The 27,685-nt window shown below is 35.5% G+C and overlaps 1 protein-coding gene across 5 annotated transcripts; it reads right to left on the bottom strand.

The window, feature by feature from the left end:
• Nucleotides 1-279: 279 nt before the first annotated feature.
• TMPO (thymopoietin) lies at nt 280-27,685 on the bottom strand. Of its 5 annotated transcripts, XM_060164877.1 has the most exons (9): nt 27,083-27,661; nt 20,901-21,027; nt 18,505-18,663; nt 13,002-13,099; nt 5,170-5,289; nt 4,975-5,070; nt 4,449-4,559; nt 3,329-3,417; nt 280-2,546 (listed from the first exon to the last, which is right to left on the bottom strand). In XM_060164877.1, exons 1-9 carry the CDS (start codon nt 27,359-27,361, stop codon nt 2,261-2,263), a joined length of 1,365 nt encoding a protein of 454 aa, XP_060020860.1. In that variant the 5' UTR covers nt 27,362-27,661; the 3' UTR covers nt 280-2,260. The 5 variants fall into 5 exon arrangements, with proteins under 5 accessions (XP_060020860.1, XP_060020861.1, XP_060020862.1 ...); XM_060164878.1 differs by lacking the exons at nt 4,975-5,070; nt 5,170-5,289 and having other exon boundaries at nt 27,083-27,662; XM_060164879.1 differs by lacking the exons at nt 4,449-4,559; nt 4,975-5,070; nt 5,170-5,289 and having other exon boundaries at nt 27,083-27,663.

A 27,685-nucleotide genomic window follows, 5' to 3' on the forward strand; every position in this document is an offset into this window, starting at 1 on the left:
AGGAAGTGTAGACTGAAAAGTATTAGTTGCTATACTGTAGAAAGTGAGAGAGGTGCCTCTGAGAGCTTCCCTACAACATTCTGTGAGTATAATGCCTATACACTGCTTACCTAGGAACAAGAGAGGACCAGATTACTACAATGATTAGAAGCAAAACATAAAGGAGTAGACCGAAAAGAGAACTAAAATTCAACAATCCATAAATCTCACATACAAAACGTTATCAGGAAACCTTAACAGTTTGTGCTATTTGAAAAGTATTTATTGCAATGACAAAACTAGAGGTTAATTACTTTTTTATTATTGAATTAAATTGTAAAGTCTACATCTACAAGTTTAATCAGGAAGAAATGCTTTGCATTTACATCAAGGACACATTTATTCTAGTGGAAGAAAACAGACACAGACAAAAGACCAAGTACACATTTAAAAAATTAAAAAAAGACTACGCGTTTTACCTGGTCCTACTTTGCTATTTTGGACCATACCTTTCCTATTAGAAAATTGATCTCATGTACATATTAAGTCTGATTTACCTTCCCACATTTCTGAACATTAAATGCAGTTTCTCACAATTTCTAATTATAAACGAAAGATTGAAAGCAATATGGGAATCAAAGTTTGAAAACAAAAAAAGGAAAAGTAGACTGCTATCACTGTATAGAGGCAACGCTGAATAAAATGTGCTCCCTCTGTGGCTCATCTCAAAACACTTTTACTTGGAGAGGCAAGCATTTCTGATCTAGGAGTAAGTTTCCCACTGCCTTTGCAGAGACGAGACCTATGAATATTTCTGGTCAACTGCAAAGTGAAAAATGTCTACAAAATATCTAAAAGCTAAATATCAGACTATGGCTGATGCAAATCAAACTTGTGTGTTGGTCTAAATATACATCTTCAGCTTTTCCTTTTTAAAAAGTATCTTTTTTATTTCAGAAGATATTTTTAAAAAACTTCCATTTTTAATGTGCTTTACTGTCAATGACTGTAAAGTTGAAACTCACATGATTCAATCAAAATTTTTGTTTTACTTGATTCTACTGAAATTTCAATTACCTACTACTTTACCGAACAAAGTTATACATGAGGTAAGTTTTAGCTAAAAAAAAAATTAGTCAACCACAAAGATAAAGTTAAACATTTCAAAAGTAAACAAAAATCATAATGCCCGCCTCAATTTCAGAGTTTAAAAATTTATGTATTAACTATTGTGTATCCAAGGAAAGTTTATTATGTAGTTTAAAAGCACATACTTTTTGCTTTTAAAAGCACATACTTTCAAATCAAATTAAGTTGGGAAATATAGGGCAAAAAAAAACTTGGCAAAATGCATTTTTGGTAACAGAAGATAATTCAATAATGAATCCAAATGGAACCTAAGACTGGTGTTTAAAATTTCTAACTTCTAAACACACACACACACACCTATTTATCTAAAAAATATTTTGGTAATGGATTGATAGAATAAATGTTTTGCTTTAAATAAAAAGTACAAGTTTCCAATTATAGCCTTATAGCTAGCTAAACAGTCTTTAAAAACATGTACAGCCAGCTAACAGTTCTCTAAAACATGTGTAAGTTGCACTGATAGATCCCTGCTAAAAATCAACTGCATTTAAATGGGTCTTACTGAAGTAGGACATTCACAATACTAGATATCTTTTAAAAAGTGAGTACAATAGGGCTACAACAATAACATTATTACTATTAATAAAAGTTACAGAAGAGATTATCACTGTACTTTTCCCCATAAACACCATCAAACTTTGTTGCAGTCACCAAAACTACAATCTCAAGTTACTTTTTCTCTTACCGAATTTCACGTTTCACATGTCTCTAGTTTTTATTCAGCAGAGAATAATTCTTAAAATCTTTTCTGTAAGAATTCAAAGTATTTAAATGTGTAGCTTCACATTATACTACCACGTTTTGCCCTTCTTGTTTCCCAAATACACAAAAACAATATACATTTTTTCTCAAAAAAGAAATAAGATGTCCACATTAAAAAAATAAAGCCTACAAAAAAGTTCCAGAGCTAAAAAAGATTATTCATATGGCACGAAGTGATCTCCTACTAGTCCGAAGTCCAAAACATTGAATGAAGTCCATTTATATATATCTTGCTTGCTTTTCAATGGAATACTACATTTACTGAGGTGAAATCACATTTTTTTTTGTTCTTGAGTCAAGTGTACACAAATTTTTTTAATACAGTTATTAAAAATAGGAGACCAAGCTGAATGTGCCAAAGAGATATCATTCAGTTGACTTTTTTAGAGTCATTAGAAAGAAACTTATAGAATGGATTTCCTTGGTTGGTTTCCATAGCTTGATAGACCAAAAACAAAAAAAAGGCTACGACAACGAAGAGCAAAATTTTTATCCACATGGGAATGGAGCGTCCCTTTTTCGTCTTTTCTGACTTGACATCTGCCAAGGGAAGATACTTAGGAATATATTTAGACGAAAAAGATTCCTCCATCCTGAAATCACTGAGTTCTAATGGCCGGCCGGCAGCCCCTTTGATTGGTCTGCGGCAACTAGCACTGTTGGGAGTGAAAGGAGGAAGAGAAAAACAACTATTAGATAAAGTCATAACTTAAATAACATAAAATGACATTATTACTCCTAATTCCAAACACATTCCTTGAGGTAACAGTAGAAAATTGTCATATAATATCAACAGTGAGATCAGTCAACCTATTTAAAAACTTCTATACATTTTTCATTTAAAGAGTTAGATTTGTATCTTTTATTAGAAAATAATAATTCAGAGTATTATAAATATTCACTAAATTTGCCTTCTTAAAGGTTTTTCAAGCTAATATATTTAGGGGATAAGAGGAAAAAAATAAGGTAGTTTGGTTGTGATTCCTGCAGTCAGGAAACAATTCAACAGATACCTAAAAGCAGTCTTTTCAATTAGAAAAGAGAGACTCTCAGGAATAAAACAGATTTCCTTCTTACCAGGTTTCAGTTTAGATTTAAAAATAAGAATTAATAGTAGGTAAATGATTTATTTACAACCTTTCAGCTTAACAAAGTTAATTTTGAAACTGACTCAACTTTCAAGAATATGAACTAGTTAGTGCTTAGAAGAATTAAAGTGCTCCCAAAAAGAACAGTTTACTTATGAGAGCAGAGGTACAGTAATTTTGTGAAGAATTAAAAATTAGAATTCATTTATGTATGTATATATAAAATAATTATGCTGTATACCCTAAATATATAGTTTAATGTGTCAATATACCTCAATAATGGTGGGAACAAATAAATAAAAATGCCTTAATTGAATACACTAAATAATTGTTTCAGTGTATCTGAATACCTAATTCCTGTTGGTGTAGCTGCTTCAAAGGGAAACATTTCCTTAAGAATATCCCTTTCTACTCTTCTTTCCTCTGTTTTTTCTCCCACCTAATAAGAAACAAACAAACAAAAAAACAACCAGAAGTTAAAATTTAGTGTAAATATGCAATAATTAGAACATAATTTTAAACAGAAGCTTTGGAGAACAGAATGCACTTAAATCTATCCAACTTTTACAACTGCCATTTCTGAATTCATTATTGCTTAATTATCCATACATTTCCATGGCTCTTTTCAAATTTCCTCAGTGCGAAGATATGTTCATGTTGTAATGGGGGGGGGCACATATTCAAGTAAGTTAAAAACAAAAAAAAACAAAAAATAAAATTTTTTAATTTCTTTCTAGTATAGCTAATATGGCAGTGTAAGTTCCCTCCAATGCTTTTCATTGACATTAAAAGTACATTGTTTCTTCCTCTTAATTTTGTAATAAAATAAATGATCAAATATAGAAGATATCAAATTAAGATGGATCTTTTAACAAATTTTAGTATATGCTTTTAACTAGAGAGTCAATCCAATCTTCCTAATTTAAGAAACATAAAATAATTTTTTAAACAACCTGATTGCTTTGCTAAATTACCTTTATGCCCAGATCAAAATAATCTTTGCTAAAGAATCATTAAAATTATAATGTATCCATGCAGTTAGTACTTTAAAGCTTAATTTTACAGGAGTTAATCAATTCAAGTATAATACAAAGTCACTTTAAAGTCCCATTATCTGACCTTTCAATGAAAGGTAGTAAGTATAGCTTCCCCCACAGCCCAAGTAACACTTTCCACTCACGTCCATTTTAACAAAGAGAACATATTACAAGCAGCACACAAATGAGCACTCCCTTGAAAACTGGAACTTAAAGAGGCACACAGTAGCAGCAAGAGGATAGTATTAGCATGTCATACGATATTACTTTCCATTGTCACTAATAAAGTATGTCTTTAAGATAATATATGCACATAAATAGACACACACACCCCCACCCAACAAAGCTCTGCTCCCTCCCACTCCAAAAAACAAATAAATATTTCTTCATTAAAAGATCAATGATAGCATCGATCTAAATTTTATTCATTTACTTCAGCTCTTGTCAATGGTTTCTTTGGTGTTCTTCTGGGTATGTCTGAGAATTCAGTGATTGGCAGAATAGGAGCTGCATGCTTGAAATTTCCAGTCACCCTATTGACAACCTGCCAAGATTCAAATTATTCAGACTCAGAATTATCCAAACATAACAAAGACACGTTAAAAGAAAAAATGATAGTCGATTTCTCTAATATTTGAAACTTTCCCTTAATAAAAATTTAGGCATAAGAACCTAGAAATACATTAGTGTTTCATATGTGAAGGAAGCCTTATTATTCTTTAAACATGTTAGCAAAAAATTATCCTTATAACACTAAGTATTCTTGCACAATGAATTATATATATATTAAAGTGGCTACACTGAAAACTTCTAAAATTCAGAATTATATGGGGAAAATGAGCTTAAAATATGTTTAAAAACATGTGTTTGAGGTTTGCCAAAATTCGCCACCTCCCCAATTCTAAGTAAAGGATAATTGACAAAGAATACCACTTGTATAGTTTATGAAACATATTTACTAAAGTTTCGTTGCTTGAAGCCATTATAGTTTCAGCTATGGGAGTACTCTCTGAAATTATTGCACCATCTATACGAAAATGTTCTGAAGTTTCCACCTGTTAGTTTGAAAACAAAACAAAAACAATAAATATAAAATAACCACTAAAACCCTGCCAATCTGAGAACCCCATTCTAAGCAATAAGCCTTGCATCACCCTTTTCCTCGGAGTTCTTCTCGACCCTCTCGTAGATTCCCTAGTTAATGCCTGCAGAGGTCCGCCTTTTGAAGATCCACTTGTCCATTCAGTCTCAGTTACTCCAGCTTGAGAATAGCTCTATTCAAGCATCAACACATTAAAAAGTCATATTCTAATATCAAACACCTTAATAATGATGGCCATATTAGCATACTGAGAATCCATGAAAAGTTTCCAAATGCCAGCATTTGAAAATAATGCTATGCCCTCAAACTATTTCAAATGTATTGACTGAATAGATATGTAGGCATAAGAAAACACTTAATATATGGTAAAATACATTAGAGTCCAACTATAGGAGCTCACATATTATGATAAAAGTGAGAGGGGAAAAAAGACATCAATTTATCACTGGCTCCTTTTGTGACTTGCTGTTTACTATCTGGCTCCAGTATCATAGCTGCATCTCTAGCTGTCTAAACAAAAAAGCAGGCTGATCATGACTTGTAAGATAGTCATTTGTTATATAAAACAAGTCAGTTTCCTTTTAAAACAAAATACAAATTTTGTAATTGTTAGCACAGATTAAACATTATTCTTGTCGTGCGGTTAGGACTATTTAAATAGAATCAGTTTCAATAATCTATACACAGCTATCTGACTTAAAAGTTCCCAGGTGTCAAACTCATCTTAGAAACAGGTAATAAAATTGAGCAGCAACAAAAACTTGATGGTCATCTTTTTTTGTGAACAGGCAAGCCTAAAATGTCACTGCCAGGACTCAGTGCCACTCACTCCTCACTACTGAAAAAAAAAGAAAAAATGGTAATAGGGATAGACCACTGTCCATTTCTAGTCCCAGATTTATTTCTCCTTGGAAAAGTCGACTGATTTTTCATTTAAAAAATAATTTAGCAGTCCTCACATAACTATTTGAAAAGCACTAGACTAGTGCTTCTACCTGAAGCTTTTGTTAACATGCATATTCTGATTCAGTAGCTCCAGGGTGAGGTCTGAGATTCTACATTCCAAGGATCAAGTTATTCAACTTTTGAAACTTTTATTACCAGATGATTCTTTTAACAAGAGGACATCCATCAATGATTAGATATACTAGAATATGCTTATACTATCACTTTTGCTTTCAAGCTAATATTTTATGTAGATAACTGATGTTTTTATATCTAAGTTAGTGTCTATTAATTTTAAAGATAGACATATTTTACTTTTATCTCGGGACAAGAGCAGTCATCCAATAAGTACACTTATTTGGCTGGAAGCATTACTACCAAAACACCACAAGATACAGACATAGTTTCATACATCTGGTTTTGTATTTATCTATATTTGGAACTGACTTTATAAGAGTTTCCCCTTTGACTCACAATCTGAATCTCTGGGTTTCTTTTCCAGCTATCAATTAGGAAAAATTTGCTGAATGCAAACATTGTTAGTCAAAAGGTAAATTTGTAAACAAATTACATACACATATAATAGATGCTTATTAATAAATTCCTGATTATTTGAGTAGAAGGGAACACTAGTTTTAATCTTAAATTCTCAATCCCGGTGGCACAGTATCATCTGGGAAGCTTTTAAAAAATACCAAGTGCCCCAACCCCACCCTAGACCAGTTAAGTCAGAATCTCTTCTAGACCGGCCTGGGCTTAATTAAATTTTGTAGCTCCTGAAGGGATTCTGATGTGCAGCCAGGGTTGAGAATAATGTAACTGACTTATGATGCGTCTCAAAGCCAAGTATTTTTTTCAAACTACTTCCAACACTGCTTCCTCTTTAATAATCAATTGCTCAATGCCAATAAAAACAATGAGAGTATTTAAAAAATATTCTAGTTTGATAGTCTACCTGGTATTATCAATGTATACTCAGTATTTAAAAACTCCTCAAAGAATTAAAAAGAACATTACTTTAAAGGGCTAATAAAGTTATCAGTTATGCAACTAATACAATATAAAGCCTAGATATTTGACCTACGTCCATGAAGGTAAGGAGGGGGGAAGAAGAGACATACTTTTCCCTTAAAATTGGTTACCTACCAAATTCCAGGACTTTCCATTTGTTATGTTTTATTCTGAATAAATAACTGAAATAATCTCTTCATCAAAAATTTTACCAAACATCTATTGAAACTATTACACTTAATACAAAAAAAAGTTTACATTTTAATTAGTTATCTTTGAAGTTAAAGACCAAGTTCCATTTTAAATTTTCTCCCATGGAAGAAAACACAAGAAATTCATTGGTTGCCTGTGGAAATAGCTGGGAACAGGGGTAGGATGGACACTTTTAACTATAAATCATTTATGCTTTCTTTTGCTCAGGTTTATTAAATTCTTTGGTTGAGGACTGTCAACCAATTTTATTAGTTCTTGCCTATCATCTAATTTAGAATTAATCATCTGCACAGAAAACTATCTTTCATACAACCAGAAAAGATACCTTGAAGACTGAAAAAAAATTTTTCTACCAGAATTCACTATGCAACAAGTGACTTTGAGAAGAAAATATAAATAAAAAACATAATTACAATTCAGTGTTATAACTACTTAGAGTAAGATGGACCAAGCAATTATTGACTGAAAAGAAAAACTCATTGCTACATAAAATTAGTAATGCGACTGCTATATGCTCTGTGGTCAAAATAAGGACTGTAGTGTCATCTATTTTCAGCAAGATGTTCTATAGAAAGTCCTCAATTTATCATGGAGACAACAGGAGGAAGAAACAAAATAACCCTATCAGGTAAAAAGTTATTCAGAAGACATCAGGCAGTTGAGGCACATGAGAATGCAGGAGCTGGGTTATTAAAGGAGGCTATGAATCTCATTCAGTAAAAATATAAGCTTTAACTAGGTTATAAAAAAATAATCAAGATAATTAAAAGCCACCTTACTTTAATGAACTATTAATTTAAGTAAAACATGACCAATATGGTTATTCATATTAACTTTTATTTTTTTAAAAAACAGCATCATATTCCTCCATTAGAGAAAGGTACTCCCATACATTACTTGTGGGAATGTGAAATGCTTCAACTCTTACACAGGGCAATTTGCTAACATCTAGCAAAATTACCCAGCAATTCCACTTCTAGATTTCCTGAAGATAAACTGGCTAAAACATGAAACAACACAGGTAAAAAGGCTGTTCACTGGTGTACCTTTGCATTATTCAGAATAGCACATAACTGAATAATCAATAACAAAAAATCAAAATATCCATCAAAAAGAAACTGGCTGAATAAATTACAGTAAATCCATAAAATGCAATACCATGCAGTGGTATAAAGCAATGAGGAAGAAGGCTATACTATATCTTGACATGATCTCAGGATAAGTGTTTAGATTAAAAACAGAAAAATAGAGATGTGCAATGTAGGCTGTCTTTCATATATGGAGGGGAGCATAAATAAATATATAAATCTATTATTTACTTATATTTTCAAAAAGAAACAAAATATAAACCGAAACTTAATAAAAATAGTAACCTATGGATAGAAGGAACAAAGATAGAAGCCAGATTTCTGACTCTTCTTTTGCCCAAATAAAGCCACATATATATTCTCAAAAATTAAAAAATAAATATGAAAGAAAAAAATTCTTTCAAGTGACTTTAAGCACAGTATTTTGATTTTATATCCTTAACATAAGAAAAACTGCCCCCCCATCTGAAGATACAATTAGCAGCTTTACTATTAGTAGTAATACTGTTATTTAAAAACATATATATAGTGAAAATTACATAAGAAACAATATTATTTTAAGAACCAAGATACTCAGCATAAGAGAAAAGTGATACAAGTGTGACACCTAGAAATTAGCCTGCATTCATAAATTTAAGGAATTCATGACCTATCTTCTCTTTCTAAAAAGTAAGTACTCCTAGCTTTACCTGCTGAAAAAGCCTAGAACAATGACAACCCAGTAGGAATGAACACACTAGTATCCAGGCTGTAGGTAGCTTCCAAATAATACTTTCTATTAAAAGGATAAGGGGTTCTTAAGAAAAATGACTGACTTGATAAGAGGCCGGAAATATACAGCCCAGGACTTCTTATTGTGCCAGCAAACAAGAAAGTATCAAAGACAAATGGGGTCACTACAAGGATACAGGAATCAACTCAACTCAATTCAGTAACTTGAATGTGAAAAAAGAATAATGACTGCAATTGATCATAAATCAAATATATAAAAACCACAGTAGTAAAAAGATATTATTGATCGTTTTTCAAAATGACTAAAGCACTTTAACTTGATAACTGGCAAATAAAAGGCATGTAAGCATTTATCCTGGCTCTCCTATATGAATTTTATTTCAAGGTAACTAGGCAATTCACAAGGGAAAGTTCTTTATAAAAGAATTCCAGTTACAGATGTAAAGGAATCAGAGAATTCCTAGATCCATTATTTCATTTGAAGTAATGAAATAACGTATCTAGGAAATAATCATAATGGCTGTCATAACCATTAAATGAAAGGGCGATGTGGAACTTTATAACGGATGAATTAGGCTTTCAACGCCTGAACCTATTACTAATTAATTTTAGCATCATCAAAAGGACATCATGGGTCTCTGAAATGATGCAATGTGAAGGCCACAACGCCATTTGTGAAGTATTCTTGTCAAAGTAACTGAACTCAAATCTAACCAACCCCTTAGATCTGTGCTGTACAAAATGATAGCTACTAGCCACGTGTAGTTATTTAAATTTAAATAACATAAAATCAAAATTTTAGTTTCTCAGCCATACAAGTCACATTCCAAGTATTAAGTGGCTACTTAATGAACAGCAGATATACAACAATTTCATCATCACAGAAAGGTCTATTGCACAGCCCCACTATAGTTCTAACTCCCAGTCTACAGGAAATCCAGGGTATGAAAGAACAAATTAAACGACCCTTGAAGAAGCAATCTGCCAAATCCACAATGTGAGAAATATTATAGAGAACTAACCTGGTTTCTTCACCAAATAAACGGAGGGACGGAAAACCGTTTTAGTGGAAATAGCTACAGACTTAAAAGACAAAACAAGGGCTTCCCAGGTGGCACAGTGGTTAAGAATTCGCCTGCCAATGCAGTGGACACAGGTTCAAGCCCTAGTCCGGGAAGATTCCACATGCCGCAGAGCAACTAAGCCCGTGAGCCACAACTACTGAGCCCAAGGGCCACAACTACTGAAGCCCGTGCGCTCTAGGGCCTGCGTGCCACAACTACTGAGCCTGCATGCTCCAACTACTGAAGCCCGTGTGTCTAGAGCCCATGCTTCACAACAAGAGAAGCCACCGCGATGAGAAGCCCGTGCACCGCAACGAAGAGTAGCCCCCGCTCGCCACAACTAGAGAAAGCCCACACGCAGCAATGAAGACTCAATGCAGCTAAAATTAAATAAATTTATTAATTAAAAAAAAGACAAAACAAAATCAAAAACACCAAATGATATGTGGAGTTTGTATGGAACCTGATTTGAATAATTCAATCATAAAAGAGACATTTCTGAAACTGGAGATTATTGTATGGAGAATGTATAAAGCTTTGAACACAGATATGAAAGATTTTATACACACACACAATGCCACTATCACTCCAAATAAAATTAATAATTCTTTCATATCTAACATATATATCTAATATATATAAATAAAAAACAGCTCCAGGGCTTCCCTGGTGGCGCAGTGGTTGGGAGTCCACCTGCTGATGCAGGGAACACGGGTTCGTGCCCCGGTCCGGGAGGATCCCACATGCGGCGGAGCGGCTGGGCCCGTGAGCCATGGCTGCTGAGTCTGTGCGTCCAGAGCCTGTGCAAAAAAAACAAAAACCAAAAAAAAACCCCAAAAAACAAAAAAAACACAAAAATCAGCTCCAATCTTTTAGAGATATATACTGAAATTTTAATGTGTGAAATGAGATGATGGCAGAGATTTGTTTTAATATACTTCAGCAACAAACAACAAAACCAAAGGAATTAAAAACGCCGCAGGGTGCAGGTGAAGATAAAATAAAACTGGCAGAACGTTGACAGCTGTTGAGGTTCTGTGACTGAAGGGTCAGTAAACTCTTCCCTTTACTCTTCCATATGACTTAAATTTTGTGGGACTTCCTTGGTGGTCCAGTGGTTAAGAATCCACCTGAATGCAGGGGCCACAGGTTTGAGCCCTAGTCTGGAAAGATCCCACATGCCGCGGAGCAACTAAGCCCGTGCGCCACAACTACTGAGCCTGTGCTCTAGAGCCCACGAGCCACAACTACTGAAGCCTGTGCGCCCAGAGCCCATGCTCCGCAACAAGAGAAGCCACCACGATGAGAAGCCTGTGCACCGCAACGAAGAGTAGCCCCGCTCGCTGAAACTAGAGAAAGCCTGTGGGCAGCAACGAAGACCTAATAAAGCCAAAAATAAATAAATTTATTTAAAAAAAAAAAAGAACCTGCCTTCCAACGCAGGGGACATGGGTTCAATCCCTGGTCAGGGAACTAAGATCCCAAATGCCACATGCCACAACTAGAGAAGAAGCCCGCACGCCGCCAAGAAGAGCCAGTGCAGCCAAAATTAAAAAAAAAAAAATTTGTATAATAAGGCCGTTGTCTAATCCTGCCTCTCATCTCCTAAATCTACTCTCTCCTTTGACTATTTATCCTGTCCCTCAGTTTAGATTCCTCAGGTCAAACAATTACACCTTAAACCATATTTAAAACCATTTTCCCACCCTCCTTTTAACCTCTTATCTGACAAGTCAATGCATTCTTGCTAGCACTATACCATCTTGCCTACATAAAATGGACCAAGATTCTCCATGTCTGTCCATTTCAGTGTCCTTCACCAGATTTTCCTAGTTTCTCTTGCTCTGTTATTTCCTTATTCTTTGGTGTGCCCCTGCAGCTCTTCCCTGGCAACACCAGATAAAAAGACAACAAAATATTTATTCCAGTCTTTGGTTCAATATTAAACCAAATCTTCTTTCATTCAAAGCTCTATACATTCTCCATACAGTCACCAAGCTCATTTCTAACAAATAGTTCTGAAATTCAACTTAACTACATCAAACTAAGAAAGAAACATGGCTTAAGAAATCAAGAATACTTCCACTGATGATGTGCGACTTTAAAATGACAAAGAGAAAATGGAAAAGATAAATAGCCAACTAGACAAATCTTCCAGCTGGACAGAAAAAGGGTAAGGAAAATGACTCTAGGGATAGCTGACTTGTAAATCGTCAGCCAAATCAATGCTTGATTAGTCAATAATTTGTTCGCTGTAAACTGAGTTCATTATTCCTGTGCTTATTTTCCCCTTAGTTTCCTACATTTTCCTTTTGGAAAACTGCATCTTGCCTCACCCATAAAAAGGTGAATTTTTGTCTAGAATAAGGAAAGAAAACAGTGTGGTCTCAGGATCAGACTAGCTTCAGAGTTGAGGGAAAAGCCACAGAATTATTATAAGACAGGCAAAAATAAAAGCAAAGTAAAAAATCTAGAGACAAAGACACAAATATAAAACCATTCCCCTGTTTTTTATTATATCAGAATTGCTTAGGTATTTCCACCTTTTAAAATATGTCTCTTAAAAAGCAGTATGACTGGCTCTGAACTATGCTTAGCATAGAGTCAAACACAAATGAGACATTTATTAAACACTTGCTTTTGCAGTAAACACAGGCTACACTACTGACAAAACACACAAAGTTTAGATTTCTAGTGCCATTTAATGAATGCTTTATCGAGTGTGCTGGATTTTGGGTGTCAACTATGAACTAAAGGCAGGGACACAGGCACATCAGTGTTGTCAGAAGATTACTTATACCTGAATACAGCGACCATAAAGCTAAAGATACCTGATTGTGCTCAACTCTTCTTTGCTTGAGTGTTACCGGAGTCTTTGCTCTGCCCTTTAGTGGTTCTCTCTTCTCAAGCTTGAGCTCTATTTTAGAGTCTGGAAATAACATCGGAGAAATCATTACTCTCTGAGACACACAATAAACTACAATGTCATCCTAACATTACTCTGGAACCCTGGTTTTTCGGCACACTGACACATAAAATAAGTCTGTATATTAGTACTACCTCAACAGACCCAAACTTGTTAACTGCAATTTCTGTCTTTAAAAACTTTTCTTTTCCATTTTTATTTCATTCCATTTTTGTTTATCTCCCCCACTCCTTAATATGATCACCACTTCTTCCTGTTTATTCTTTCTTTTTTCTGGGACTAATAGCCTGAAACAAAGTAAAAACCCATGGAGGCTTTTCACTGAAAACAATTAGGAAGTAGGAAAAGTACATTAGAATACATAGTTGTTACCATTCTTTTGTCCATACAGTGCATTTTTACTACATAAACAAAGGTTAGTTATTAAATTAAAATTTAGAATATGGAAGGGAAAAAGCTATAGAGAATTTTAAGACTGAAAAAAACGTGTATGGTATCAAGCCGCTAATAACAATAAGTACAATGACGTTTATACATAAGTGCATTTTAGAAGTCTGTCCTTTTTTGATGTGACTATAAAAACCCTGGGTACAACTGAAGAGGTATGGAAGAAACTTGTTCACAGAAAAGTACAACCAACCACAGGTCACTTCTCCTCAGCCTCCCCCATAATAAAGTACCATTTCTTGGAAGAGAAGCTAGTGCATGTATATTATAGCAAATCACCGTGATGGTTATTACCATAACAACTCAAATACGTATATCTTTTATCATAGGCTTCAATATCCCATTCTCCTAGTTTTGATTTTATCACCATTTGAAGGGCCAGACTTTTCAAGAGACTTGATAAAAATTTTAGTTAGCTTCTACATTTTTGTGGCCATTTATCATAGTATAGCAAAATTAATGTCAGTTGTCACCTCTAAAACTTCTATTACCAAAAAGTTACTTTCTTATGACACAGAAATGGAGTCAACTCTTAAACAAAAGCTTAGTTTTGCATGAATTCAATGCAGTTGTGCTAAAAAGTAGTCAAGATAGTTATGTGTCTTGCTAAATATCTAGCCTAGTACCAGTCAGTCCAGTCTACTTGCAAGTTTCCCAAAAATAAACAGTGATTTTTTTACCATGTTAGTTCAAATAGTTCCATCTTTATTTAGGATTAAGGTATCAATTCCATCCCCCACTTCCCAGTAATTCTATTAATGGCTCTATTATCTATGGGACGATCTTCAGCATTATAAAGTCTTACGTTAACTCAGAACCTAAGAATCAGAAAGCAAAAAGAACCCAGTAGTAGTTGAGCAGAAATTGATTAAACAAATAAGATATCTGGTTACAGAATAATTCCTCTTACAAACTTAAATTCCAATAGCCAATAAAAACATGGTCCTCATCAACTATACTTCAATTAGAAAAAAAAGACACCCCAAAACCATTGTCCTCAAATAGGGAAAAAAAAAACCCCAAACATTTAATAATAATTTGAATATGTTCAGCTAAACCACTGGAATGTCAAGTGAGTTTCAGTGATGAAATGGAAAAGGGATGTTGTTCATCCACAAATATCTAACTTGTTGCAACTCTAAGAATAAAACACACATACAACATGTTTGTGGAGACCACACAAAACTGTTCAAATTTAACAACTTTATTGAATTTGCAAAAGCATTCTACAGTAATACATTAAAAAAAAATCACATAGTACTTAGTAGGTACATGTATACATGTACATTTCAGAAGACAAATAACAAATAGAATTACTCCCAGAAAGCTGCAAAGATGGATAGGTTAGTCTAAGAATATAGTAATGGCTGTAAGTCCCAAGGGACTATATTTTGTTTATAATTAATACTACTATTTTCCATAAAAATACAAAGAAATTCGATTATCAAGTGCCTCTACAGTTAGACTCTCTCATCTTACAATCATAGAAATGAAAACAGAGAATAATATATTGCTTTATATAGACACACAGAAACTGGGATATAGTAGGATTTCTTATGACTTAAAAAAAAATAACTTAAATTTGCTTTTAGAATTTAGCTTAGATTAAGCCTAATCATACATGAATTACAACGTACCTTAAAAGTGTTACTTATTAAAAAAAAAGTCCCATCTTTCCTAATTCATCTGACTATAGTTTTACAGTGATGGTGAGAATGCACTATCCCAGAATACTATGGTCTAGAGCAGTATTTCTCAAAGTGTAGTCCACCAACTGCTTGCTACCAGTCCATGAAAAAACAAGGCATTTGCGCCAGAATGTAAATCAGCGCACTGTCTTTCCTCTACCAATAAAGTTTTACCACAAAAATAAAACCTGTCATTCATCTAGATTCAAATTCTGGTACACGCTTATCTTATCTGTGGATCAGTAACAGTTTGTAGACTGGCACTTTGAGTTGCACTGATTTGGACTATTACAAACGATACTGTAGATATCAGTAAAAACAACACAAGTGAGAAAATAAGAGAAAATATGTAGACAAGTTCTGGAAAGTAATAAAATATTTAGTAATATTTAAAACCATGGAGACTCAACTTATAATCTAGTTAATGGAATTTTCTTAGTTTTGAAGAGTTGTAAAATCTTAAAATAGGAAAGACTGAACTATTTGAGAAAAAAATGCTATCTAGAAAAGCTTTAAACTGTTAGTATCAGGCTTTCTTTCTGTGCAACTAAAAAAAAAGGCAGATATATGTAGGCAATTACTTTTATACTAAAATTTAATTGGTAGAAGTTTGACACTTTGAAATTAGCCTATTCTGGAGACTAAAAAGACATTAGAAAATTCTGGCATAAGAGTACTTTAAATTCCTAGAAAAGCTGCCAAGTTCCCCATATCAAAGATAAAATAGATGTCTTTATTCTTAATTTTATTAGTGTTTTTTTCCACTCTTTTTAATTACTTTGAATACTTCTCTTCCAAATAATGTTCCGCCTTTAAAGGGAGTAACAGCCAGCTTATTCTTAGAAGCTGGATTAATTTTGCAATCTTTTAGCCAGAGATACCGGCGACCTAAAGTGGAAGATCCCATGGTATAAGCAGCCATTTTTATTTCATCAAAGGCAGCTTCACAAAGAAATGAGGCCGCATCATATGTTTTGCTTAGCATCCCAAGTGCCTGGTGCACGTGACTAGGATCTGAGCTAAGAATTTGTGCAGCCTGACTAATGTCTGCCTGCATAGCCCGAACTACAAAGGCAGTATGGGTTGCAATCTGCAATGCTGATGCTGCAGCTTCATACGTTCCACAAAGTGCTAAGTCCAACTGTTTATCACAGGACTCAGGGGAAGCTGCCTGAATACCTGCTGGTGGAGTGGCTTCAGAAATAAACCCTAGGATTTCATCATCTACTTTTGGAACTGATAATATCCGTGTTGCCTCTCTGGAAGAAATTGGATACTTGCATGCCAATGAAGGCAGCTGCCTGCCGATTTGCTGCCACTCCTCTTCAATTACTTTTAAAATAGATTCATGGAAGGGAAAAGATAGTTCGGGGGCATCTATTTTATCATGCTGTGATTGCTTAGACATTTCTATGCCTAAGGTAGTCAGTGAGTGAGAGACAACGGTTTTTGCAGAAGAAGACATCAGTTCGGATCCAGGTATATTTTGAAATGCCACAGAGGAACCTGAATCCTTTTCTTCTACTGACTTTTCACTGAGTCTAGGTAATTTTCGTGGAGGAGACAGGGATTCTGTTTCTCGAAAATTAGGTGCATCAATTCTCTTCCATATATTTTCTACATCCAGTGGGGGTGTAGAGCTAGAAGTCCCAGGCAAACTACCTACTCCACCCTGGACCAACAGAGAACTGACGTAATCTCTGATTGCCTTAGCCAGTGGTGGAGAAATTACTTGTGATCTCTCAGACTCTTCTAGTGCTCTCCTTTCACTGGAGAGAACTGACTGATCTGAAACATGGGACCTCTCAGTACATAATGGTTGAATTCCACTTTTCTCTCCACAGTAAATATTTTCTACTATGTCTTTATAGCAAGTACTGGTGGTTTCTTTAATCAGTGAAGGAGAAGCTGCAGCAGAGACCAACATGGCAGCGAGTTCATGCTGAGGAGATGTCGAAGAACTTTTCTCTAAACATCTATCATGGCTAGACTTGGAGGAAACAAACAAATTCCCTCCAGAAGCTAACTTCTGCATCTGTTCCCTGCCAGGCAAGGCTGTGGCAATAAGAGGTTCCCTAGGTGGGTCTCCCTTAGAAGAATGTACTTTCTTAGCTGCCTGTTGTTCAGTCCTGCCCAAAGGAGGACGGGTGGAGATTTCAGGAAAAGAAATACCCTGAAAAAATCCACCAGAGGGAGTAGTTGGAAGTTCAGAAAAAGGAAAAAAATCCCTAGTGGACTTCACTTTCTTGTGTTCTTTCTTCTTTCCTGTAGAGGCAAAAGAGGCAGGAAGTTTAAGCATTACTTGTGTTTAAGCTGATTCTATTCTTTGCCTCTTTGCTAATAACATAGTGCTGTTGAAGGAACATTCTGAACAACCAATTTGACAGACTGTGCCCTGGCAGGCAATGCTTATGGAGATATAAACAATTTGAGTCATTAAATAGTCATGAAATTAACAAACAAGTCATATGAATTAAAAATTTATAAGTGTCAAGTTGTTCTTAAAATAAATTTTAAAAGGTCATTTATTTCATGTACTACTCGAAAAATATTTATATACCATGGCCAAATTTTCTTAAAATAGTCTACTAAAAACATGTCAAAATATTTACTATAAAGTTTTCTTGAAATCAGATCTTCTAGCAAAAACTATAAATTTAAATGCTTATCAATATGAGAACAGAGAAAACATGCCGTATGTAAATACTACTGCTACATATCAATTACAAGAAATAAATCAGACACATGTAATAAATCAGTAAGAGCTCTTAATATAACAGAGTAAAGAAAAGCAAGTGATAAGATTTAGCATATCACTTACACAAATTTTTTTTCAAGTACAAGATAATACCATGTATTAGGCAGATGCATATGAAAAAGTATTTAAAATCAGGCTGGAAAGATAATCATCAAATTAATGATAGTGGTTGCTTCTCTGGAGATGATACTTAGAAAGGGATAACTGGGGAAACTTTGTCTCTACTTGTAATACTTTTTTCTCTTAGAAAGATGAAATTTGCAGCAAAAAAGAGAGAGTGATTTTATGTGACAAAAAATTAGACATTTCTACTTTTCTGTTTCTTAGAATTCTCAACAAAAGGTATTTAAATCAAATTACTTGGAGGACTACTCTAATGATATGAACAAAATTTACATATATCTTGGAAATATTATTTAAAATTTTATCTTCTTCATGGTTACTGTATCTTATGAGTCTGAAAAAAAATTGATTTTTTTGATTATATACTTTATTAACATCATATAAAATTTTACCTTCTTCATTGTCACTGTATCTGTCAGAGTCATTACTTCCATTCTGTCTTGTATTTTCCACTGAAGAAGAAATTGCCGGCAGAGGAGTAGAAGATCTAGATTCTGTTCCTTGTTCCCTCAGTTTCAACAGCTTTTTCTCATATAGCTTCCTGGTTGTTCCTGTATTAAGGCAGAATTTGCTTTATTACTTGTATTGTCTTATTTAAGATCCAGCTCAGACATTAGCTTTAGAAACATTAAAGTGTTACTTTTCACTGTTTCCTTTTCTAAACTTAAATGCTTAAAAATACTACATAATGGATTCTTTTCTAAAATAGGTGTTTTTCTGGGATGTTAATAAATGATTATAACAATGGTTTTCTGGTTTTTTTTTTTGTAGAATACATAATAGATTGATTTAAGTCTTACTATGGATAACCTATTGAAGAGCCATGTATGACTGAGTATCTCTGACTGAAAAGTTTTGAACTTTGTGTAATTTCTCTAGCACTAATAGTACTTGCCTTCGTAGAAAAATCATGTTTATAAACAGAGTGTACTCCTCTGAATTATTATGATTAAAATCCCACAACTCTAAGAGACTAATATGCCTATAAAGGCCATTTAGTTATGGGAAAAGTCCTAAAAGTCACATTTTTTAAAACTGAGTATCTGACACCTAGCACTGAGTAAATTTACGATGTTAAATCATATTTCAATATACTGCTGCAGTAAAAATGACCTTTTATGGAAAATGTGTGTTACAAAGAGAAATGATTTGCCAATTAGATAGCAAAGTAAAATTGATTATAAATAATTCAGTAACATTTCAATGACAATTTAAAACTAAAAATAGCTTTTACTTTCTGTTTTACACTAGCTATATGTCTTTCCCTGATTCCTATAAGATGAATAAAATGATAAACATATATTTTTTAGAAACAATACGTATCTCAGAATGTTACAGATAAGTAGTCTTAAGATGAACAGCTGGGGAGGGGGAAATAAGGAGACGCTGGCCTTAAAATTTCAGTTACACAAGATGAATAAGTTCTAGAAATCTAAGTGTAGCTTGGGCTACAGTTAACAACACTGTATTACATCCTTGAAATTTGCTAGGAAGGTAGATCTTAAGTGCTCTCACCACACATACATGCATAAAAGAAAACTCTGAAGTGATGGATATGTTAATTAGCTTGATTATGGTGATCATTTCACAATGTACATGTATATTAAAACAGCACGTTGTACACCTTAAATGTACAACGTTTGTTTGTCAATTATACCTTAATAAAGCTGGGGAAAAAATAAACAACTGGTATATCAACATGTAATTTAATGTATGTTAATACACAATACACAGTCTTCAGCACCTCCCTTTTGTAATTTTAAATGAAAAATATAAAAAGGGTATCAAATGTCTGTTGGTAATTATACTAATAGGCTTATTATCATCTCTTGGGAAGCCGTACATTAAATAAGACAAAAGAAAGACAATATTCTAAATTCTTATTTGCAACTACACCTATAGGTAAAAAACAACCCCCAAATCTACAGTATTCAAAAATTTACAGGGACTTCCTTGGTGGTCCAGTGGTTAAGCATCCGCCTTCCAATGCAGGGGACGTGGGTTCAATCCCTGAGCAGGGAAGTCAGATTCCACACGCTGTGGGGCAATTAAGCCCACGTGCCACAACTAGCGAGAAGCCCATGTGCTGCAACGAAAGCCCGTATGCCACAACGAAGATCCCACGTGCTGCAACTAAGACCTGATGCAGTCAATTAAAAAAAAAATTTTTTTTTACACAACTTAGAAGATCAAATAGAACTTTCTCATCTTGAGGTTATTGCCAAGACCCTCCAAAATTAAGGCACAATCAGCCTTGCAAACTCACTGACTTAACAGTAACCAAATGATGAAAATCCAGGGTATTTACTTTTAAGTTTTCCTTTTCGGTTTGTTCTTTAGTTTTCAGTTTGTTCCTGAATTCCAATCAAAACAAGACTTTTTAATAGGTACTTTTAATGATAACTGAAAGTGGGTACTACGCTGGGAATTGAATAACTTGAGTTCTTTTAAGAAGTCTGTCACTAACTTACTGATTTGGATTAATTTGGCCAGCTATGTTACCTCAGATTTTCCTCAATTGTCATATAAGACCCATATGTCTCATCAAGTAGCATGACAATGGGCACAATACGAAACAATCTCAACAGAGGTAATCTTGGGGATTAACTAGTTCAATTCTGTCGTTTTATTTCCCTCATTTATATAGTTAGGGAAACTAAGGTCCTGGTCATATAAATGATTAATGACAGACTGGTCCTTAGAACGAAAACTCTACCTGCTAGACAAGAGGGGAAAACAGTGTGGGGTACTGCTTCATAAAAAGATATTTGAAATTTTATCAGCTTACCCACAATAGGACCAGGGTTCACTCCATATTTCACAAGCTGATCCAGAAGGTCTTCATTAGAGAGCTCGGTTACATCTAGATCATCTTTATCTTCTAGTCTGGGTTTATCAGTTTTCTTTGTGGCTTTCTGTAAAGGAAGTCCAGTTGTCATTTCCACATGAATTTTTAAATGTTCATTTATTGATACTATATAAATAACACTGCATACAATAAACATGCAAATTTACCTTCAAGTTGACTTATAGTAGAGCTTAGCAATTTGATTAAATTAAAAGCAACTTATTATTCAAAAGTATTTTCTAAGTTCAGCTGTAATTATACAAACCTAATAAGCCAAGCAAGTAACTCAAATTTTAGATATTACTGTTAAAATAGTCAATTTTGGTTAACTATCTAAAGAGGTGACGGCATCAAAAATTCAAAAGAGCAAAAAGTCTGAGTCTAAACATTTTCATCCAGATAACCGTAAATACAATTTACTACTGGTTTTTCTATAATCCTTGAAAGTTTAAATTAATCCAGGAAAGTTTAAGATTTTACCATAAAGGTTAATACATGTTATATATAAAAATGATTTATTTTAAACAAGCATATCAAAATTTAAGAAGCCCAAATGAATATTCTTCTTGTAATACAGTGACTTTAAAAGCCAGTTTTTGACTCATGAAGGAAGTCAGACTCTATGGCTACATATCACCTCTGACATGGCTTTGTTGCCACACATAGTCTATATGACCATTTCACTAAGACTAGCTGAAAAGCGTGGAACAAGCTTTGAGAAAAATTTTAAAGGCAGGTTTTAAAATAATTTAAGCAATGGCATTCTTTATTGGAAAAACTATATAAACTTCCAAGGTTAAACAGGGTAAGGGAGCAAAAGTATGGTTAGCTTTTAGGGTTGTGGCAAATAGCTTTACAAATGTCTCAGTAATCCCAGTAACCATCAGAGGACAATATAAACGGCTGTTTAAATAATGGCCACAAACATCAAAGTCAATGTAGGCCCAAATTACTGTTTAAGGCAGAAGAGTCAATACTGCATCCTAGAAATATTTTATGGAAAATAGCAAAAATCATAGAGCTGGGGACTTCCCTGGTGGTCCAGTGGCTAAGACTCCAGGTTCCCAATGCAGGGGGCCCGGGTTCGATCCCTGGTCAGGGAACTAGATCCCACATGCTGCAACTAAAGATCTTGCGTGCCCCAACTAAGACCCGGTGCAGCCAAATAAATAAAGAAAAAAAAAAGAAAAAAAAAAATCATAGAGCTGTATGGGCTGTTTACTTTCCAGTGATGCTGAGGGGGAAAGAAAAATCAGGCATTATTTGTCATGTATTAGAATTTGTTTCTCAATCAAATAAAAATGTGAAATACTTCATATAAAGAACATAATAAGAACAATGATGTCAACTCATGACAAATCTTCAATACAATTTTTTAAATGTCTGTGAAAAGTTACCAAGGGTACTTTCAGAAGGCTTTAATATTGTACTAATGTAGGATCATTAAGCTCAAATCTTAAGCAACTCACACCTTGATGTCAAAATAGCTGCCCAGAGTCTAAGAGTTCTATATATCAAATCCTTGAATTCTTTAGAAAAGAGTTCTTTTTTTTTTTAATCAAAGAGACCTAATCCTGTGACCTACTTGAATATTCCAAAAGTGTGGACAGGTTGGGAAGAAAAACCCCATTGTGTAACATAAATACTTTAAAGAAAAAAAAGCAGTCAGGTACAGATTACTTGTAGAAAAAAATCCCTCCTAACCATAAGAATGTTCAAATCCTACTCCTATAACCAAACATCCAGGAATTTCAACTTCCTGAAGCAGCGTGAGGTTTTCAAGAAAACCTGTCTTTGGCACTAACTACATTCTGCTTTTTATTAGTTATCTGTACATATGTTTTACCTTCTCCAGATGGTAAACTCCTTGAACAAGTCCTTAAGCCTGGTTTGTTATCAAAACCTCAAAACTTTAGGAAAAGTTGCCTCTATTTTAAAAAGTCTTACCCCATTCTGGGTCCTAATATTGGGCCTGACAATCTGTATTTTGATGTACAGCTCAGGTGATTTTAGATGTAGCATTTAAGAGGGTAACACAAAGCAGGAGCACTGTCATATTGTATCCCAAGCAGCTAAAATTAAAAAGAGTGCCTGACAAAGGAATAGGTACCTGATACATGTTTTGTTGAATGAATGAATCAAAGTGCCATCTGGTGAGGGGGAAATTAGCCACTTATTTTAAAAAACCAATTTCTTATTAAGAAAAAACAAAGATTTAGCATATCCAAGCAGGAAACCAACTCCCTCACATTTTCTTAAAACATATTGAAACTCTACAGCTGTACAAGGAAATTTTAAGTAAAGGCCAATAAACTGGCATAAGGTAAGTCAAATAGAGCAGGTGCTCATAACGGGCCACCTGAGTTTTATTTTTACGGAGAAAAGCTCCAGAAAAGTAATGCCATTCTATGAAATATCAAATTTAATAAGAATAAAAATTGGGAGTATACATATTTATCAAGCCAGCAGTTTCAACCAGGAAGAAGGAGCCATTAGTTGTAATGATTTCTGCCTCCAGAGAGCTTTGTTCCTTTAAGCAAATCATGTAATCTCTTAGTTTCCTTCGGTCAAAATACCAAGTACCAGCTACGCGCCAGGCACTGTTCTCCAGTTTCTTCCCAACTACCAGATGATCTCTAATTTCTTTTTCAACTTTAAAATCCAAAAGTTCTGTGATATCACCTATGAACCACTCTTATTTAAATCTCTACCATTAGTAGCAAAGATGCTGAAGTATAACTAATTATTACTACAGAACAGATTCTATTGAGCATTTATATACCAAATTGTGTTCTAAGTGCCTTATATGTATTAACTTACTGAATCCTAAAAATCCTATGCGATAGATACTAATATCCCCATTTTACAAGAGAGGAAACAAGTCCAAAGTTGTTCAGGTAACTCAGGCAATCTGCATACCCAGTTATATGGTAACATTTGAGCAGACTTTACGTACATATCACTTTCACAAACTTACCTCATCCACTTCTGAATACATTATGGTAGCACTGTATTGTTCTGGCGTTAAATAAAAACAACAAAATTCAGAAATCACATGTTGTAATAGCTAACATGTGCTGTAGTTGCTGAGCACTAGACATCTTCACAAATGCAACCTCAAGTAATCCTCTAAGTTGCTATTAGATTATTCCTATTTCAGATGAAAACTGAGCATCTGATAGGCAATGCTCTTTGTTCGAGGTCATCTGAATAAGGGCAGAACTGGAATTTGAATCTATAATTCTGATTCAGAAGTCTGTATACTTAACACCTTAGTGTAGAATATAGTGGTCAATTTATGATTTAACTTTTACTACCTAACACACTCTTTACTGTTCTGTTCCATGTCATTAAATATTTCCTGTTAAGAATTCATAATTCATCAGATCAGACCATTCAAGAATGCTATGCTCCAATGGATTCCAAACAGCTACACTGCTTTGCACCCTGAACGAAAAGGCAGACCATCAACTCTGTATGTAAATGTTTATTTTTGTGTTGACAATGCTGATAATTTCATCACTGGAAAATACTGGTTACCATCAAGATGCATAAAAAGCATAGAAATAAGAAAACTAAAAACTAAAACCAAATTTTGAACATGCAAATATTTTGCCCTATCACACCAAGTGTACCTGACCATGGCAATGGCTGAAATGAAACAATTTCTCCTTTAGTTAAAAATACTCTTCATAAACCCATGTTTAAATCGAAGGTATATGCTATGTCCTTGGCCAAATCCATGTTAATGTTTGTTTTAAAATGTTAAAAATTCACCATTTAAAAAAATCTGCCTTATCTGAAACTGTCAAACATAATTTGGCTTTCTCCTAGAGCATAAATATTCTTTAAGAAATGTGACTCTATATTGTTATTACACATAGGGCTAACAATGACTAGAACATAAAACACTGTACATATAAAAGGAGAATAATTTTATATACCAATCATTATAAATGGTCTAAGGCTGTCCTCTTATAAATTCAATATATTTTTTTCCTATGCCTGATAAAAAAATTTATCAGACTCCTTAGTTAAATTAGGACTCATTTTTACTTAATGTGCTTTAAAGAGGAAAGTGACGTTAGTGACCAACTACCACTATTAGCTTTTTCAAGTTGTTGACACCACCGCACCCAGCCCAGGGTACACATTTTTGAGTTTTAAATACACAAGGTAGAAAAAACTTAAAGCTGTCTTTGACACAGTTGATATCTATATGGATTCAAACATTGAGATACATGCTACTGGACATAGGAGGTTCTCTTAAAAAATTAACTATGGTGGTTGGCAGGTCTGCAGAAATCAAACTCCTGCAGTTAAGAGCGCATGATAGGAACTCAAAAATGTTGGATAATTGAACTGAAATAAAAAAATTTTACATTCAGGTCTTCTTACACCCCAAAGAACACAGGGTAGATTGGGACATACACTCTTTGAAAAAGTTGAAGGAAAAACATCAAAACCGAGACAGCTGTTTCTGTCGACAGCGAATCATCATCAAAATAAGAATGAATAATCCTATCATAAACATACAACCAAATACTTCCACAGCTCAAGAATGATACATTTGCACAGGAGACCAACATAAGGTTCTATAGAAGACTTAAAAAAAAATGTGCTGATTTAAATGGAAGATATTTCATTTTCAACCAAATTTTTACTAATAGTTTGAATATTACTTTCATTTTCAGAGGGGTTGGGGAGAAACAGGTAAGGGATATACTTTATTTCAAAAATAAATTTCTTCTTATGGAGTACAGTGGCTTTCTTCAAATTCAAAAACAAGACATGAGAAACAAGAAGGTGCGATCCATCTTTTACTTAACAAACCAATATTTATTTGGCACTACTATGTGCCATGCATCGATTTAAGGCATAAGGTTTTCAATTTCTCTAAAGCCCAGGCTAAGATTTAATTAAACCTACATGTGTCTATTATATCTTTCCTTCATTTCCATCTGGGTAGTCCAGAAAATACACTGGATAAATTTTTTAAAACTAAAGTTAAGATAACTTTGAAAGAAGCAGTCATTTTGAGTTATACTAGTAATCAGTACAACTCTAAACTCCACTTTCAATGTTTTACAAAGCATTGCACTTTACACCAGTCACTAGTTTTAACTACATTCTGTTATGCTTTGTAGCCTGATAACCAGGCTGATTCATACTAATAGCACATAAAACCCCAGAGAACAAAACCCAACTATTCTCAAACGAAATATGCATTTGCTGGAGCCAATCTGAGTTTACCCGGGATTAGATATCCCAAATTGCAACAATGACAGAGCAGAATGTCATGAAATAAACATTTCTCCTGATTCCGAAGCTTCTCCTTTTTTCATGCAAATACACCAAAAGGAAAAACAACCCCCCAAACCCCTAAAACCCAAGCCCTAATTAGAATTTTTAAATATTTGAGCATCTATGATAACCACTCAAAGGTGTATTTTAAAATGCTCGTTTAATTTTGAGTAACGCTGCCCCGCCAAAAGACGGCCTGCTGCTGGAAAGGAGTAACACAAACAAGAAAAACATAAACCGTTCAAAAAGCCCTCCATATGCAAAAAACATAAAAAGGCGGGAATTTCTTTATTTCAAATTTTGGTTAGGTATCAGTATGTCACAAATTGCCCTCCAGGGAGCGCTCTGAGACCCGGTTACTAGTCATTTCTGTTAATAAAGCGGGAAAACGCTCAAACGTAACCTGTAGCCGTTTCGAACTGACCCTCCTTAGGGCTTTCGAAAAGGGCAGGGAAGTCCCCGTTCAGCTGCCCACCTCCAGCGGCCGAGCGTCCAGGGACACAGAGCTGCCGGCGCGCGCCCATCACCCGCGCGCAACCCGAGAGCAAACGCCAACTTCACACCCCCCGACACACCGCGGCTAAAACGCGCGCCCCGCGGCCTTAACTTCGGGGATCTCCTCTCCGGCGCCCTTCCCTCTCAGAGCCCGAGAGCCCGCGGCGAAGGGGCCGAGCCCGGCGTCCGCAGACCCAGAGGCCAGCCCCCCGGGCGGGTGAGGGAATAGCCCCGCCGCGGAGGGAGGGCTGCGCGCGCGCGAGGTGGGGGGGGGCGCCCACCGCTAAACGCCTGCCTTTGTGGCCCCGGCCGTGCGTCCTTACCCTGCCGACGGCGGCGCGGCTGCGGCCCGCGGCGGCGGCCCCGGAGCCCAGGACCGGGGTAGGTTCGCGCTCTTCGTCGCTGGAAAAGTCCGGAGGCCCCTTGCTGTTGGCGCCGGCGGCGAGCGGCGGCCGGTTGCGCGCCGTGAGGTGCTGCAGGTAGAGCTGCACGTACACGTCTTTGCGCTGCTCCCCGGCCGGGAGCGTCACATTGTTGGCGACCAACTCACTCTTCAACTTCTCTTTCGTCAGGACCGAGGGGTCTTCCAGGAACTCCGGCATCTCGGCGGCGGCGAATCCCCTTCCCCGCAGCCGTTGCACCCGCCGCTCACGCCGGCGCGCTCGCTCCTTGCCCGGGGGGGGGGGGTGGGGGGCCGCGCTACCGCCTCCGAGTCTCACAGCTCTCGGCCGGGACTTGCGCCACGGAGCACAGCGGAAACTCGCGCACACAAAGCCAAACCAACGCCGGACACAAAAGCCCCTGCAGAACAAGCGGGGCCCAGTGCAGCCAAGCCAAGAGTCCGCACCAACCCCAGCGCACACCCCACGGCCAAGCGAGAGCAGCCTCTTCGCCCACGCCCCAAGAACGGGTGCCGCCATTGGCCC

The sequence above is a fragment of the Lagenorhynchus albirostris genome, chromosome 11 (genome assembly GCF_949774975.1).
Source record: "Lagenorhynchus albirostris chromosome 11, mLagAlb1.1, whole genome shotgun sequence".
NCBI lineage: Eukaryota > Metazoa > Chordata > Mammalia > Artiodactyla > Delphinidae > Lagenorhynchus > Lagenorhynchus albirostris.

Bases quoted from the DNA above. Each gene is read 5' to 3' on its own strand.
- TMPO (XM_060164876.1), bottom strand. From the start codon at position 27,679: ATGGCGGCACCCGTTCTTGGGGCGTGGGCGAAGAGGCTGCTCTCGCTT. The intron at 21,028-27,082 runs GTAAGGACGCAC...CTTCCTTTACAG, and splicing joins GCCGCGCCGCCGTCGGCAGG to AAAGCCACAAAGAAAACTGA. The intron at 18,664-20,900 runs GTAAGCTGATAA...GCCTTAATACAG, and splicing joins GAACCCTGGTCCTATTGTGG to GAACAACCAGGAAGCTATAT.